Source organism: Macaca thibetana, chromosome 2 (genome assembly GCF_024542745.1).
Source record: "Macaca thibetana thibetana isolate TM-01 chromosome 2, ASM2454274v1, whole genome shotgun sequence".
NCBI classification, from domain to species: domain Eukaryota; kingdom Metazoa; phylum Chordata; class Mammalia; order Primates; family Cercopithecidae; genus Macaca; species Macaca thibetana.
In genome coordinates this window covers 9,780,460-9,799,084 of record NC_065579.1, presented here as the reverse complement: position 1 = coordinate 9,799,084, position 18,625 = coordinate 9,780,460, and the positions used below count along the sequence as shown (strand labels likewise).

Sequence of the window (18,625 nt, the reverse complement as noted above, 5' to 3'; positions counted from 1 at the left end):
TTCCCTTTATTTACTTGTCTATTAAAATGATGAGCTTTAAGTTAGAATTCTCTTAAACTTTCAGTCTGATTTAGGATAGTTATTAGCAGTTTTTCATTGAAAGTATCCCAGTTACTTTATGCCTTTCTCCAAGGGACCTATTTCCTCTCCTTTTGTCAGATTTGTATCTGTTTTTGAGACATTTGCCCGTTCCTCTACATCTTTTGAAAACGTGAGCTCCTCTCTATGGAATGCAGTAAGGACCCTTTGATGGTGAAGCTTAAAGAACTGAAAACTTCGGTCTGACTTAATAATTGATCTAAATAAAGCAGATAATTATGTGTTTATCATGAGGGCTTTTTAACATCTGCCTTTTCATGCTTAGAATATAGAGTCCATCTTTTCAAGTTGTTTCTTAAAACAAACAAAAACATTCCACTTTTCTTTTTTGTTCTTTTTGGCCTGCCCAGGATTGTCATCAACCTGTGCCTCACTATGTCTAAGTTCTGTTAGAGAAACAGAGTAAAGAAGGATATATTTGGAAGGGACAGACAGCTGTACTTTTTAAGATTTATTTGTGGTGACATTTTGGACTTTTCATGTAGCTTCTTTATGACATAGTTTATTGAACCTTTCCAATCTTATGGGTCTAAAGTAGGAATAACATGTTGTGGTTCTCAAAGTGTGGTCTTAGACCCAATCACATCAATCACCCAGGGCCTCTGTTTGATAGTGTGATCTCCAAGATTTTGTTCAGTTCTGATACTGTCTGATGGTCTGAAAATTTCCCATGATGTAACAGAATCTGATGAAGTATAAGAGGGGGGCCCAGGAATCCTTTTATGAAGTGGGTATGAAGAAGACATAGTGATATGGTTTAGCTCTGTGTCCCCACCCAAATTTCGTCTTGAATTGTAATCCCCACGTGTCAAGGGAGGGATCTGGTGGGAGGGGATTGGATCATGGGGGTGGTTCCCTCATGCTGTTCTTGTGATAGTGAGTGTGTTCTCACAAGATCTGATGGTTTAAATGTGTATGGCAGTTCCCCCTTCATGCTGTCTCTCTCCTGCCACTATGTAAGATGTGCTGGCTTCCCCTTCACCTTCTGCCGTGATTGTAAGTTTCCTGAGGCCCTCCAGCTATGCTTCCTGTCAAGGCTGCAGAACTGTGAGTCAATTAAACCTCTTTATAAATTGCCCGTTCTCAGGCAGTTATTTATAACAGTGAGATAATGGACTCATACAGCATAGGTTCCGATAGAACATTTGAACCTGGAAATTAGGTTGTGAACTGAGTTGGTAATCAGCAACCTAAACCTTTTTTGCCTCATTGCCTGAGATCTCATTGTGAGCATTCTTTTCATACATTAAGACTTTTAAAGGCAGTAAAGAACTTCTTGACCGTTCATTTTAATTAACAAGTATGAAATACTTTTTCATGCTGTCTGTGGCCGAATGAAAGTTTCTCAATCCTGGCTGCAGGTTTGAATCACTTAGGTTTTATAGGTGTCCTGGTGCCTCACCCCCTCACTCCCTGTCTTCTATCCCCAAGATTCTGATTGAATTGCTGTGAGATGGAATTCAGACATCAGCATTTTTAAATGTGTTTCCTTGGTGATTCTGGTATTTAACCAATGTTTAAAACTACTGAATGGAATGAATACAGGTTTATGGGATTTATAATCATCATAAAGATATGGACGAATTATTTCCCCAGATTTGTGCACCCGCAGAATAAGAGAAGTAGAACATTTTCTTTATGATGTAAGTTATTGAACGTTTCTTATCCTGTGGGTCTGAAGTAGTAATAACATGCAGTGGTTATTAAAGTGTGTTCTCAGACCCAAAGGCATCAATCACCCAGGGACTTATTAGAAATGCAAATTATTGGATCCAGGACCCAGAAATCTGTATTTTAATAAGGCATTCCGGAGATATTGATGAACTCGAAAGTTTGAGAACCATCAGCACTGAGGGTTGTTGTATGATTCGGTGGCAGTGTATGAAAATCTTAGCACACTGCCTGGCAAGCTGCGAGTCTAGTAAGCATAGTACTCGAGAGATAGTGCTTTTGATTGCTTAGCAGTCTGAATTTGGCTTGGGGCTAGACCTGACAGTTCTTGGCTTAGCTATACTTTCAATTCTAAGACTGTTATTTATAAGGCAAATAGAGGCCCACTGAACCATTTCAAAGGTATATAAGAACAAGGAAACCTACTCATAGTCATTCTACTGTGCTTACTCTTCCATTCTTATACTTTTATTTCTGAGGGCCTAAACTATGATGTTTTGGTAATATCCAAAAGCAACTCATTTAATGATGGAGACTGCTGCCCTGCCCCAAGTGTTGCGCAACTAAAATGCAAGGAAAAGCTACTCATCCATAAATAGAAAAGATCTCTTCTCCCACACATCAAAAACATTATTTTTAATAGGAAAAGAACAAATAAAGAAAAGGTTAAAAGGTAGAAGTTTCTGTTTCTCCAATACCATTTTTTGCAGACTGTTTAAAAAGATTTCATATCAGGAACCATAAAGCTCTTGGATATATGTGTATAACTTAGATCACAGAGATTAGATTCATTCCCTCAATAACTCTAACAGCAGTGTGCTACTCTTGTTGGTGAGAGATGCTAGGTTTTTCTCAGTGTCTCGAAGTCTCATTACTTCTTGCCTGGATTATGTATAGATTTCTAAATTGGTTGTTTCTTATTCTTTTCTCCTAATCTGTCCTGCATGGACTTTTAAATTAGTCTTTAGTAAATCATATTATAACCAAGTGTTTCTTTCTCAGAAATCCTTGGTGGATCTCTGCTGCATGCATGATAAAATTCAAACCCTTATTTCGATGTGCAACATGTAAAAAGCTTAACTGTATCACATATTTTTTATAACACGCTGACATTATTTTACATTCCTGTGTCCCATGTTTTTCCTATGTCATGACTTGCTTTTTATTCTCTATGCTCTGAACTTTCTGATCTCCATGCCTATATTCTCCTGTCTCTCTGCCAAGGATGGACGTGCTTTCTACATCATGTTTCAGGAAAATTATATGATCCACTGAGACTTCCATGATCCTCCACTTTATCTTAATTTCCAGAGGTTATTCGTGCATCTTCATACATTGCACCTTGCATTATCTTTAGTTGTGTACAATTTTTTTCCTACTCTATTTGATTGAAAATGTATTGAGGGCAAGCACCAAGGCGTATAAAATTCGGTAACCCTATCCCCACCCAAGCTCACTCTTTGCTTTACTTAATATATTGACCCCTCTAGACTAGCTTTTATACCATTTCTAAATATCAAATCTGATCCTCTTTCTTCTGAAAGTTAAGACTACTAATTAAGGCTACTAATTAAGATGGGGAATAATTCCTATGCAATACAAAAAATTATGTGTCAAAGCCAATTATAAAGAAGTAAAATGCCAGCAAATATATCATAAGAGTACTATAACATTGCATCCTTATTAACTTCATGTGTGTACTTCTTTTCTGTAGGTGATTTTCTTCCACCCCCACCTCCACCTCTAGATGATTCCAGTGCCCTTCCATCTATCTCTGGAAACTTTCCTCCTCCACCGCCTCTTGATGAAGAGGCTTTCAAAGTACAGGTAAGAGCTGAAGTTAAAGTCATGTTTATAGCCATCCTAGGGAGCTCATGAATTTCATGATTGTTTCTGTGCTGGATAAACATTTATCCAGGGCCGATTGAGAGCTTTACAACTTACGAAGATCTAAGGTATTTTAATGCAACATACCCTACTCAAGCTTCCCAGAGTTCTGCTGGCTTACCCTCCGAAGCCCTCAAAATCCTTTTGCCTACTAATTTTGTTTCAGATCCCAAAACCATTTTTTTTAGGAATACCATTTGAGAAGGCAACATTTCCTTGTTATTTTGGAGGACATACAGCCATGTCTTTTTTATTGCTGTGTTCTCTATCTACAAATATTGCATCCAAATGAGTAAGGCTGACATTTTAAGGCTGTAGTTGGTTAATGTGGATCCTTGTGGTCAGCAACATTTTTTTCTAGCAAAAGCAACGTCAAATATCCTTAGGGTTTTCTCTTCTGGGTAAGTTCAAGGGTGCACACTATACATATCAATTATATAGAACTCTTGGTTTCCAGAGAGTGGTAATTGCAAAGTAACTCGGGGCTGGAATCAGATGTGAAATTAGAAGTGGTTCTCAGACTGTGATCATAGGTAACTGCTGAAAGCTGCCACCATTTAAGCTGAAGAAGTGCTTTATGTCAAGAAGAAAATCTAACAAAGTAATAGAATTATTGTTATAGTTTTAGGTGTGACTATGTTCATATAGATATATTGAAGAAAAACATGAGTCTTCTTTGTCTTTTAGAGAAACATTGGAAATATTTGTAGATAAAATGGAATGGTGTCTGATAATTTTTTTCCAAATAATAAGGTTCGGAAACTACTGAGTCAGAACATGGGTGAAATAGGGTTGGTTATGATTTGATAACTGTTGGGTGCATCGAAGTTTATTCTGTTATTCAATCTACCTTTTAAAAAATACCTAATATCATTTGTGGAACATATAATATACTGAATTATTGCTCATTAATTTTATCATTTGTTTTACAGTATTATTTTTTCTTTTCAATTTGTGTAGGTACAAGTAGGTATATGTATTTATGGCATACAAGAGATATTTTGATATAGGCATACAGTCTTTTAAACGTATACTTTTGTATACGTTTAAAATATCCTATAATAAGAAGTGTAAAAGAGAAAAAGTCTGAGGTAACAACTGCTTAAATGGTTTGTTCTATTATTTGCCTTTCTTTCTCCTAAATTTGAGGTTGAAGGAGACAAAGAAAGAAATGATTCATTCGCTCAACAAATAATTCTGTGTTCCTATGTGGGCATTATTCAAGCACTAGGAATGTTCTAGCAAAAAAACAGACGCCATTCTGTCCTCAGGGACCGTAAAAGTTCGTGGAACTAGTGGAAATAAACAAGATGTATACTTTACAAAGTACATTAGAGTGGATAAGTGGGGAAACAGGGAGGGGCTCAGGGCTTACCTAGGCCCCACTGAGAAGGAGACACTTAAACGAGGACTTGCAGAAGGAGAGGAGGGAATGAGCTATAGAGATTTCTTGGTGAGCATATTTTCATATAGTAGATATTAAGAAGCAGAAAAAGCTTTTAATATTATCTGTCATTTGAAATCAGTAAGTTGTAGTTGTAACCAGTAAGTTCTGGTTCAGTTTGGAGTCTAGATCTTTTAAGGCTATTAAAAAATATGTGTATTGCTAATATAGGCCGTGAATTTCTTGCATTTTGTTTTGGTGTATACTAATAAAATCAACTATCAGATGCCAGTGATGAACAAGAGTCCTATAAAGTTTGTATTTATTTTATGCAACAGATAGAACCCTTGGCAAATTAAACCAATATGAGTGATTTTTCTTAGTTTTAGTCATTTTTTAATAAAATGAAGAAATCCTTAGCGTTGCCTTTAATATACCTTTGGTCGTATTTTGCTGAGGTTGGTTTTTTATGTAGTGTTTACTATGTACAATTTTTAAAGTCACTGACTCTGTTTCCTCTCGTAGTTTTTCATGGAAACTATTTTGTTGCGTTTTAAATCTTTAGTTCTCACAATGTTGTTTGAAGTAGTGACAGAAGACTCCTGATTGAAAACTAGTTACATAGCTTATTCGAGTTGTGTGATCTTGAGCAAGGCAGGCTGAGTCCCAGTTTTGTCTTCATTAAAAACAAAACAAATATATATACCTCTTACAATTAAATGAAATACAGATGGATTTGAAAGTATTAAACCGAAAGGGCTATGCAAATACTTTGATGTCATATTGATAATCACTATGAATACATAAGAAGAATAGTAAGGATTTTCCAGTGCGTTCCATTAAAAAATTCAAACATGGCACTTTCAAAAGTTTATGAAAAGTTTTTTTTCGGGTGGACCTTGTTCTGTTAGGTGTACTCAAGCCATGGCTTTGTTTTTGAAGAGAAAGGAAATAAACAAAACGCCTGTTGCCATGTTAGCTTACGTTCTCTGTAAAACAGAAGGGAGGAAGACAAAAAATAAAATACAGTTTGCCAAATGGAAAAGGACAAATCTGGTAGGGAGAGGCCTGTTATTTTTGAGACACTTCATATGGAAGATTGTTGGTAAGTTCAAAAGAAAATGAACATGCCCTCCTCTTGTGTAGAAGTGACATAGATGTGACAGCGGCTTGGCCCTGCTCTGGCCTAGGTTTGTACCACCTATCGATATGAGCCATGGTATAGCCTAAAGTAGCATTATCACTGGAGAAAATTTTGCACATTTTCCTCTCAGCTATGGTACAACCTCATGTTGCCAAGTCCAAATTATAGCTGGTAAATGTGTGTTTTTATGTAGAAGACTGTTTATGTTTCCAGCCAGATTTTCAGGTCAGAGCCAAAAGAACGTCTACTAACAGTGATTATAAGAGTTGTAAGATTTTGAGAGCAGAAAGGGACCTTAGAGATCATTTAGTCCAACTCTGGCGCCAGGTATCTAGTTACAGTCCTTTCAAGTACTTGCCAAATTAATTTCCTTTTTTTTTTTTTGGAAATGGGGAAACTGAGACCCAAGAACGTGTGGATCCTCTTGTTTCTGACAGAGCTCTTAGTGAATCTGAAAAATCTTGACTCCTGACCTTGACCTTCTTCCTGCTGTCCCAGATGGCCCATGAACTTGGTATTGCTTTAGTCCTCTATCAGACTGCAAGGCTCTGAGATTCATTGCAGAGGGTTACGTGTTTTTATTTGGAAGGACCAGGTGATGCCAGAGTTTTGCTTGGCTGTCTGAATTTTTGATATATGCTATAAGCTTTTATTTCTTCAAAAAAGGCAAATCAATATTTAGACTTAAGGATTCTTGATTTAACAATTCATTTTCATGTGGAAAGATGAAACTTGGAAAACAGGTGAGGGATTTGGTTTGCTTTTCTGTCAGGATCAGCGTGACCTCCACACCTGTGATGTTTGTAGTGACACTTTAGCAATCACTTCATTAATTCATCTGTTCTTCATTCATTCAGTGTAAATTGAATACTTCTTGTAAGTAGACATATATGCTAGTGATTATAGCATTAGAACTTGCCATCGTAGGTTTTATGCTCTGAGTCTCAGCCTTGGGACGGTCAGTTAGTTAGATTTATTTATTTATTTATTTATTTATTTAGAGACAGAGTCTCGCTCTGTCACCCAGGCTGCTGTGCGGTGGCCTGATCTCGGCTCACTGCAACCTCCACCACCCAGGTTCAAGTGATTCTCCTGCCTTGGCCTCCCGAGTAGCTGGGACTACAGGCACCTGCCACCACGCCTGGCTAATTTTTTTGTATTTTGAGTAGAGATGGGGTTTCACCATATTGGCCAGGTTGGTCTCGAACTCCTGACCTTGTGATCCACCTGCCTCGGCCTCCCAAAGTGCTGGGATTACAGGCATGAGCCACCACGCCCAGCCAGTTGGTTTTATTCTCATCTGACCCCATAGTTGGTAATTTCTTCCTCTTTTCAGTCAACCCATAGGCAGGTATTATATAACATTCCTTAGGGTGATTACAAAGAAGGTATATGTCTCAGAATTTCAGGCTTGCAAGGGAATTAGAGTGGATACATTCAAGTCCCTTTCTGTTGTTTGAATCTTGTAATTTTTTCCTAGATAACAAAATGTTTATGGGTAACTATGATAGGTGAGGCAGTGCTGCAGGATAAGGAGATAGATCAGATACAGTACTCAGAATCACATGCAGAAGATGCGTATACAGTCATTTAAGTCGTTTTATGGTAAATTATGCTTTAGTCATCATATGTTGATCAGAAGCATAATCTAAGTCCTAAGTTAGTGGTGGAGAGTGAGGGAAGTAAATTAACTGTGATTGGAGATAGGCAAGAAGGATTCAGAGAAACAATTTAAATTGAACTGAACTTTGATGGCTGGGTGGGACCTTAATTTTCAGATAGGGGAGTGGATTGTTCAGCAATAAAATAAAAGAATTAAAACACAGAGGAAGGAGAGCTCAAAGTAAGCGTGACAGGCCTTGTGTTTCTAGCTGTGGAACCGACTGTTTGTTCTGAAACCATTGACAATTTACTGTAGGGGCTTGTTATTATTTTAAATATAAGGGTGATATCCCCAGACCTGTTGTTGGATGCCAAGTTATACTGTTAATATAAATTAAGGCAAAACATGTTGCACTTTCAGGAAACCCAATGCAAACATTTCTGAATTGTCTGGTAGACTTCCTTCAGATCCGTGGGGACTTACCTGCTGACATCTGATGGCTTTGAATTCAGGGGTTCAATATTTAACTTCCTCTTTTTATAGTATCTTTGTTCGTCTTTTCTTGGTGACTTCCAGTTGACAACTTCTAATTCTGCTTCTCTGTTTGTTTCCCAGTCCTTTGGCTTGCTTTTATTTGCCTACTATTCAGTATTTGCATACCTCTAGTTTTCATCTCTCCTTTTCTGTTCGGTCCTGCAAAATGGCCAGAATTGCTAACGTAACTCCAGTCCCTCCACATTAGAAAACAGAGGGGTTTTGTCCATTGGTGATTACTTCAAATGTTAAAAATTTCTCTTTGTTATTGAGTAGAGATGTGTCCCTTTATGATGTCCTCACACTGATTTTCTTTCCCCTTTTAAAAAATGATGCAAACTCAGAGGAATGGTCAGGCCGGGAGAGAGACAGGTGCTGTATGTCTCAAGGAGTTGATGAGTAAAGCTACTGAGAGATGTTACTTTTCAAAGGAGTGAGTAAGCACAGAGTAACATGAGCTAGGCCCAGAATTAGTAGAAAAGAAAAGAAGAGAAATCTCTGAAATTGTTTATTTTAAAGTCAGCCTCCAAAAGCTCTTGAGCATCTATTCTTGTGAAAACAATTCAAAGCTCATATATGCGTATGATGAATAGTGGCTTATAATCTTTTTTTTTTTTTTTTTTTTTTTGAGACAGAGTCTTGCTCTGTTGCCCAGCCTCTGCCTCCTGGGTTCAAGCGATTCTCCTGTCTCAGCCTCCCAAGTAGCTGGGACTGTACAAGCATGCCCCAACATGCCTGGCTAATTTTTGTATTTTTAGTAGAGATGGGGTTTCACCACATAGGTCAGTCTGGTCTTGAACTCCTGACCTCAGGTGATCTGCCCACCTGTAATCCCAGTATTTGGGAGGCTGAGATGGGCGGATCACAAGGTCAGGAGATCCAGACCATCCTGGCTAACACAGTGAAACTCCATCTCTACTATAAATACAAAAAAAAAAAAAAAAAAATTACAAGAAATTAGCCAGGCGTGGTGGCAGGCGCCTGTAGTCCCAGCTACTCGGGAGGCTGAGGCAGGCTGAGAATTGCTAGGATTACAGGTGTGAGCCACCATGCCTGGCCTCATTTTCCTACTTACTGATTTTACGTGTTTAACAATGATAATTTGAAAATCAATTCAAGTTTTAGCAAAACTGGCACTGGAATTTTTTTTTTTTTTTTTTTTTTAAGACAGAGTCCTGCTCTGTTGCCCATGCTGGAGTGCAGTGGCACGATCTCGGCTCACTGCAAGCTCTGCCTCCCGGGTTCACGCCATTCGCCTGCCTCAGCCTCCTGAGTAGCTGGGACTACAGGCGCCCGCCACCGCGCCAGGCTAATTTTTTGTATTTTTTTTTTTTTTGTATTTTTAGTAGAGATGGAGTTTCACTGTGTTAGCCAGGATGGTCTGGATCTCCTGACCTTGTGATCCGCCCGCCTCGGCCTCCCAAATACTGGGATTACAGGCGTGAGCCACTGCACCCGGCCGGCATTGGAATTTTTGCCTTGTGATTCCATCTAGGGCTATCATGGTCTCAGGTGTAGAAAAACAGGATTTTGCTTTTACAGGATTTTACTGTAGGATGAGAATACAAGGATATCTTGATCTGTGAAAACACACCAAAGAGATGATGGAGATGCTTATTTCTTCCTGGCCCTTTGCCTAGTTCCTCTTGGGCCAGCAAGCCCCAGTTGATTTGTAGCTTGTTTGTGACCCTGACAGCAACAGTTGCTGCAGCAGCAGCAGAAGTAGCAGGAGCAGCTTGCTTTGCAATTACTTCCTACTTTTATGGTCCACATATGTAGGTCATTGAGTGTTTATTAAGGCTGGGTAGGCTCTTAGGCATGTCACTGGTTCTGGTCAATATGACTTTGTAGAAGCAAATGTCACAGTTTTCCTGGTTGCTTTTGGCTCTGCATCATCATCCGTTTGGTTATTCGGATAAGAAGATGGACATTGCTGTTGTCTGGACTTGTAAAAACCCCTTTGACAGCAGCCGACCTAGAGTCCAGGGGAGTATTCCAATATTTCATTTAGCATTAGGAACCTTTTCATGGAATATCATAGTTTCTCTTCTTTACTTTTTAAGAACTTATTTAAAGAGGTAAACCTTTCCCCTGGGATTGATAGTGGAGAATGTGTACATATACACACACCCACCTACTCACCTATATCAACCTGATTACCACTGCCACCATTACCTTGAAATAATTTGTGGCACATTTACACTCTCTGCAGTGAAAGATTGGTTAACTTCTGTACAAGAAAAAAGTCTTATAGGCAAATTGATGGTGGTTAGTTCTATTGAATGTAGGGAAAACCAATGAGGTTAGCTTTGCTTTAGCTCCTGAGTTTCTGTATAGGGAGTAATTTACTATGCTTGCATATTACAGAAAATTTCCTTTGCTCAAGGTTAAGTGAAACTACAGTTGGTTCTTTTTGAGTCAGTGAAAGTTTTATCCCAATTTGTCTCTCCCATCAAGAGTCTTAGTGGTTTCTTCAAAGGTGAAATGTACTTACTGTTTTTTTATTTTAACTTACAAAAAAGTAGTGTGTCTTTTTCTACTTATAAAAAAGTAATGTCAGCCAGGACTGGTGGCTGACACCTGGGAGGCTGAGACAGGCGGATCACATGAGGTCAAGGAGTTCGAGACCAGCCTGGCTAACATGATGAAACTCCGTTATTACTAAAAATACAAAAATTTGCTGCATGTGGTCATGTGTGCCTGTAATCCCAGCTACTCTGGAGGCTGATGCAGGAGAATTGCTTGAACCCGGGAGGCGGAGGCTGCAGTGAACCGAGATTGCACCATTGCACTCCAGCCTGGGTGACAAAAGCGAAACTCCATCTCAAACAAACAAACAAAAAGTAACGTAAACAAATCAAATGATGTAGATTAGGTATTTTCAAATTTATTTCTCTATGAGGGAAAAATTATGATCTGCTTATACGTCCTGCTCCCAATAAACACGCCAAATGATGCTTGAACATTCTTTTACTCCCTGCTCCATCCCAAGTTTTATTAAAATAATTTGGAGAATATGTTGTAACATTTTTAACTTTATAGCAAATCTCCTTTGAGAATTCTTTCTTGCATTAAATTTTATAACCACATTAGTAATAAACTAACTTTTACCTGTTTGTTGTTGGTGCTATTTTCTATTTACTATTTTTTTCTGGTATTCATCATCTTGATTCTTTTCTTTTTTGTTATTTTTTTCTGCTGTAGTACTTCATCAAGTAATTTTTATGGGAAGGCTATGTGCCTGATATATTTACTGAGTCTTTGTGTATCTAAAAATGAGTTATTATTGCCTTCATATTTGAGTACAAGCTTGGCTATAAGTAGAATTCTTGGGTCAAATTTGCTTTACTTCAGTATTGTACCAAGATTTCCACACTATCATTTAGTATCATTTAGTATTCAGTGCAGCAGATGAGAAATCTGATGCCAGTCTGATTCTTTTTCCAGTTTAGTAAATTTTTCTTATTTGGTCTATAGCCTTTATTTGTGGGATTCAGCAATTTCACTAAACCGTGTCTAGACACAGCTTGCTTTTTACCTATTCTGCTATTTCTACTCAAGTCAAGGTTTTCTTTATCTAAATGGGATTTTCTTCTTTCCTTTCTTTCCTTTTTCTTTCTTTTTTTTTTTTTTTCTTTCTTTCTTGAACTCCTGAGCTTAGGTGATCCTCCTGCCTCCACCTCCAAAGTAGCTGGGACTAAAGGTGTGTACCACCATGCCCAACTAATTTAATTTTTTTTTTTTTTTTTTTTTAGAGAGAGGGTCTTGCTATTTTGGCCAGGCTGGTCTTGAACTCCTGGCTCAAGCATTTCTTCTGCCTTGATGCCTCTCAATGCGCTGGGTTTACAGGTGTGAGCCACTGCTCCCAGTCACGATTTCCTTATAATATATTGAAAATATATTTTAATCTTTCCTTCACCTTTTTCTTCTTTATGAACTCCTACTATATGGAATTGGATTTCTTCTCTATTCTTCATATTAGTTTTCTGTTTCCAATAGTTCTACTACATGGAGGGATTTCTGTTGCTTACTTCCCTTTTATATTCTTAATTTTTGTGCTGATAGTCTGCTTTTGACTTATAAATGCTCTATAAAACTGAATTTGGGGAGAATATTTGGGAGGAGTGGCTCTGGATATCTGTTGTTCAGGGTAGCTAGCTTGCACTTAAACTTTTATCTTTTATCTAAATTGGGAATATATAGTTATTTAAATGCAGGGTGGCTATAGAGTATATATGTTCAGTCTTCACCCATATGTGTAATTAGGGGATGCAGGCCAGCAGAAGACTATGCTTAGATGCATGGGTCAAGAGCAGACCAGCAAGGTTAATCTGGGTCCTCAAGGCTAATGGTTTGGGGATCCGTAGGCAGGTAGCGAAGCCCCTCCCTTACATGCCATACATGTATGCCAGGTGAGGGCCGGAGGAGCTGTGGCCAGCCCTTGTGTGTATTGGTCTCTAGTTGAATTCTCAAACCCCTTCGATTTCCTCCCTCATTGTGTTTTCATCGGCGACTTTGCTTCTCAATGACACACTGTCACCAGCAGTGCTGGGAACTGTGGCAGAGTCCTTTTTGTTAGAAAGCATAAACTCATTAAATCGTTTCAATGACTTTCATTATATACCCCTAACATCCATTCTAAAGAGGCTTGCCCCACCCCCTCACCCTTTTTGTTGTGGCAGTTTGAAGTCTGCTCAGGTCCTGGTATCATTTGCTGTGTATCTCAAGCTCACTTTGCTGCCCGTCATGAGTTCATCACAGAAAACGTGCTCTCCGATAGCATTATCTAAAGCCAAAAAAGCTTCGGAGGCTGCATAATGCGATGGTTAACACTGCAAGTGCTCTTCCAGGCTTCCTGGGTTCACATCTGGCTTCCTGCTTACTAGCCGCATAACTGTAGTGTACTGCTTAACCCTTCTGTGGCCCACATAAATCCTCTGTAAAATGGGTGATTGTTGTGAGGTTTCAAAGACATAATGCACATAAAGAATATTTTATGTAATTGACATGTCCTAAGACTTAGTAAACATTTTCACTGTTGTGATATTTTGGGCTAGTGGGTCTCTGTGCTGGGTTTTGCCACAGTTGTCACTGACATTTGATTTGCACTATGCCTCCTCAGAATTCACCCGTGATCCCATCCCTTGCTATTATAAGGTTCAGCATTATATATATATATAAAATATATATATAATATAATATAAATATATAATATATATAATATAAATATATAATATAATATAAATATATAATATATAATATAAATATATAATATATAATATAAATATATAATATAATATAAATATATATAATATATATGTATATTTGCAGAAGAAATGCTCCCACAAACTTCCTCTGTAAAATGAATGATTGGATTAAATAATCATGTAGATCTCTTACAGCTCTCAAATTCAATGCCTTGGTAATAAAATATCACTTCTTTGTAATTTCATGGTGATTTATAATTTGCAAAATACATTATAACAGCACAAGTATAATTTAGCTAATGAAATAAAAATGAGGATCCGAGGGTTGAAGGAACTTATTTAGATCTCACAATTGTCATGAAAGCAGTGACTTATTTTTAAATAGACAATAACAAAATCATTTCGGGGACTTTTTACAAATGAGAGAATGTAGATCCTCTTAAATCTTTAATAAGCAGCCAGTGTCATCAATAATATATGTTGATATTTAGTAACCAGGAACCTCCGAGGTAATTTTCTTTGCAGTTCTTCAGTGGAAGATTAGTACATCTTCCATCCCGGCCTCTAGCATATTTTCTGACAAACCCCTCGTAGATTGTATCATATACCTCTTATCCATGGATTTGGTAAGGAAGCCCTGGTGGGCCAACATATCCTTCAGTTCTTTTGTAATTTACATAATCCAATCAACAGGGGCACGGAAACACCTTGTTCTGAAAGAAGGAGTAAAAGGGAGTAGAGGATGCTGACACCAATAACCTAGGGCACTAACTCATATTTTATTTCTGAATATAGTACTTTGAAACTCTAATGTTTTAGAAAGGTTTTCTGTTCATAGCTGATTTTGCTTGATCCATTCAAAAGTCAAGCATTTTTGTGCTCTTACTATATAACTTAAAATGTATTACAGCATGGGGTGTCTATACCAATCCTGAGGGGTTAAACTATTATCATCATTATTTTATCATTAGCTTTTGTGAGTTTGACTTGTACAGGGCCTCCTAGCCTGCAAATTCCGAAATTGACATTCTTTTTGTTTTGTTTTGTTTTGTTTTGTTTTGAGACAGGTTCTTGCTCTCTTGCCCAGGCTGGAATGCAGTGGCATGATCTCCACTCACTGTAGCCTCTACATCCAGGGTTCAAACCATTCTCCTGCCTCAGCCTCCTGAGTAGCTGGGATTACAGGCACAGGCCACCACTCTGGCTAATTTTTGTATTTTTTTTAGTAGAGAGGGGGTTTCACCATGTTGGCCAGGCTGGTGTCGAACACCTGACCTCGTGACCCGCCCACCTCGGCCTCCTAAAGTGCTGGGATACAGGCATGAGCCACTGCGCCCGGCAGACGTTGCTTTTTTAAATAAAAGACTTTCATATACTTTATCTCGCTGGAACCTTTAGACAACTTCTGCAAAGGGAAGGGTAGGGAGGGTTCTCCATCTTGTATCAGTGAAGGCTCTGGGGCTCTGAGGTTAAGCAGCATTCCAGGCTTCCGTGGCATTAACTGTCCCAGGCAGGGATGAAGCTCTCTGTCTTTTTGAGATGTGCCAGTCCATTTCTCACCCCATGGCCATCGCTGCTATATTGCTCCTCTCCCTTTATATTCATTTTTAGTGAGGGAAACAAAACAGCAGTTGTCAATTTCCTTTCCCAGTAGTTTCATTATTTGCTGTCATCAGTTTTGTTGCAAGATCCTCTATTGTAATATTGTCTTCAGATTTCAAAAAATGTATCTCTACATATTGGAAGAAAGCACTGTGGTGGAAAATACAGGAAAACTATGTACAGACCTGTTAAATGGAAATGTTTTCATAATTTTTAGTTAGTTTTATATGTATTTTACCAGTAAAATTTAGTAAAGATGTCAATGTCAATCTTTCTTACTATAGAAATAAGTAAAATTTCTCCAACTAGTGGGAAAAAAGTTTCTGTGGCAATTATTTTTTAAAAGGAATATAGGATTGATACAAGGATGAAAGCATTCACATTATAAGAAATATAAGTTTTCTGTTATTTTTTGAAATAAAAATTTGGTTTATGAGAGGCTTAAAAAATGAATAAATTCCCTTCTTTCCTGATAGTTTCTGTCATTCTCTTGGGGATTAAAGGAGTGTGAATCTATCCTACAGCCACTTTCTCTCTGAACTGTAGATGACACATCAAGATGTGATTTGGGGCAGATCAAGTCTCAGAGTCGAATCTCAGTGTCTTTAGCCGTACAAGTGGTGCGATAGTGTGATAATTCCACATGTCCTGTCTTCTGGGCTTTTTGACATTCATAGCATTTCTAAACAAGTAAAGGATTTATCTTAAAAATGAAATTTTAATATTTTTTCATAATTCTTGAGCTTTAATTCTTTCCATTAGAAATTATGTCATCCCCATATTTAGAGCAATTAATAATTGCGTAACTTTTAAATTGTGTATTTGATGGTATGGTGTATATTGAAAAGAGAATGAGAAACTATTCCCTGAACAGCGATTTACTGATTCAAGCCATCACTTTCTACAATATGTACACTTCAGAGTGAAGGTCCAGTGTCAGAACTTCATAGAGTGTCTGGCCAGCTAGAGTTAGGTATTTCATGAAGAGATGATCAAACAATTGAACAGAAAATACAGCAACCAGAAGAGCGTTTCATTGTGCACATTCAGAAAACTTCATCATTTTTATTATCATTTTATATCAAGCCATTTTATAAGTAGAGATGTGTCTGGAGGATTGTTTTCATTTCCTTTTAGCTCATTGAAAGTCAAACAGTGTCACTTTAGTAATTCTCTTCTTGCCCAGTGGGGATAGAAACCAGTTTTGGGCCATGGCAACTATATAGAAGTATTTTCAAAGAGTTACAGATTCATTAAATGAGCCCCTCTCTCCTCCCCTTCACACCCACTGCGTTTCTGTCTATAATGAGGATTTAAGCCACAGTCCCAACGTGAACTAGCTCATTTCAGTACTAGGGAAATGGCTCTTGAATGGGTTTACCACCTCCTCTCATTCTGCAACAACTGTTCTTTTTCTGACAGCTTCTTCTACCTCTTCCAGGCACGCAAAACTCTTGATGACTTGAACCTCCTATGTTCTTTTTTTTTCCCCCAGCTTGTAAAATTATGGTAAAATATACATAATATAAAATTTACTATCTTCACCAAATAATGTTCTGTTCAGTAGCAATATGATGAAGTACATTCATATTGTTTTGCAACTATCACCAGTATCCATCTTCAGAACTCATTTCGTCTTGCAAAAACTGAACCTCTGTACTGCTTCCCCAGTAAACCCCCATTCCACTGTCAGCGAGCCCCTGGAAACCGCCATTATACTCTCTGTTTCTACGATTTTAACTTCACAAGCCCACAGTAAAATTGTAATCATATTATACTTATCTTCTCAACTGGCTTATTTTACTTCACATAATGTCCTCAAAGTTTATCCACGTTGTAGCATGTGCCATGCTATATATATGTCATGTTTTGCTTATCCATTCATGTTAATAGACATTTGGGTTCTTTCCCCATTTTACCTACTGTGGGAATAATGCTGCTATGAATATGGGTGTACAAATAACTCTTTCGAACCCTGCTTTCAGTTCTTTTGAGTATATACCCAGAAGTGAATTGCTGGATAACATGGTAGTTCTATTTTTAATATCTCGAGGAACATTCATACCATTTTCCACAGCAGCAGTACTCTTTACGCTCCTCTGAACAGCATACGAGTTGTAATTTCTCCACGTCCTTGCCGACACTGTTTTTTGTCTTGATAATAGCCATTCTAATGGGTGCGGAGCGATATCTCATGGTAGTGTTGATTTGCATTTCTCTAATGATTACTGATTTTGAATATCTATTCATGTATGTATTAGCCATTTGTGTATATACCTTCTTTGGAGAAATGTCTATTCAAGTTCTTTATTCATTTTTGAATTGGACCTTTTTTTCTTTTTGAGTTTTGTAAGCTCTCAATATATTCTGAATATTAATCCCTTATCAGATATGATTTGTTAATACTTTCTCTCATTTTGAAGATTGTCTTTTTACTCCATTGATACTGTCTTTGATTTTTAATTTTTATGAAATTCAATTTGTCTCTTGTGTCATCCGTGCCTTTTGTGTCATATTAAGACATTTGTTGCGAAATTCAATGTCATGATGCTTTTGCATATGTTTTATTCTAATCTACAATTTTAGATGTTACCTTTAGGTCATGGATCCATTTTGAGTTAACTTTTATAATTACGTTAGGAAAGAGTCTAACCTTATTCTTTTGTATGTGGATATTAAATTTTCCCGGCACCATTTGTTGAAAAGACTGTCCTTCCCCTGTCAAATGATCTTGGTGCCCTTGTAGACAGTTATTTGAACATATATGTGAGGGTTTATTTCTGGACTCTCTCAATCTTATGTGTTATTATGCCAATAGCATACTGTTTTGCTTACTTTAGCTTTGTATTAATTTTTGAAATCAGGAAGTGTCGGTCCTCCACCTTTGTTCCTTTTTATTCAGGATTGTTCTGCCTATTTTAGGTCATTTGATATTCCATATGAATTTTAGGGTAGGTTTTTCTGTTTTTTCAAAAAATGTCACTGGGATTTTGATCAGGACTGCATTAAGTCTGGATATCATGTTGGCTAATACTGACATCTTAGTTATATTGAGTCTTGCATTCTATGAATGTGAGATGTCTACCATTTATTTATGTCTTCTTTAATTCCTTTCTGAAATGTATTCAAGTTTTTGTTGTTCAAGACTTTTAACTATTTGTTCACGTTAATTTCTAAGTATTTTGTCTTTTATTTTTTGATGCTATTGTATATGGAATGATTTTCTTTATTTCCTTTTTGAATTGTTCATTGTTGATACAAATGTAAGTGATTTTTGTGTAGTAACTTTATATGCTGTACTTTGCTAAATTCACTATTTAGTTCTAACAGTTTTTGTGTCCAATCTTTAGGGTTTTCTACATATAGGATTATGTCATCTACAAGAAGAGATGATTTGATTCTTTCTTTTCAATTTTGACACCTTTATTTTCTTTCTTCCCTGATTACTCTGATGAGGACTTCCAGTATTACACTAAATTGATATGGCAAAAGCT

At 37.4% G+C, this 18,625-nt stretch overlaps 2 protein-coding genes across 13 annotated transcripts in view; one reads left to right on the top strand and one right to left on the bottom strand.

Moving 5' to 3' along the window:
- The window catches only part of LPP (LIM domain containing preferred translocation partner in lipoma), a 739,054-nt gene that overhangs the window by 324,884 nt on the left and 395,545 nt on the right, over positions 1–18,625 (top strand). For all 9 annotated transcript variants that reach the window (XM_050779290.1, XM_050779294.1, XM_050779289.1 and 6 more), the window contains one exon: positions 3,485–3,597. In XM_050779290.1, the coding sequence (XP_050635247.1) occupies positions 3,485–3,597 (113 nt within the window). The remainder of the gene's footprint in view (positions 1–3,484; positions 3,598–18,625) is intronic.
- The window catches only part of SST (somatostatin), a 1,150,223-nt gene that overhangs the window by 799,492 nt on the left and 332,106 nt on the right, over positions 1–18,625 (bottom strand). The gene's annotated exons all lie outside the window — the stretch shown is intronic.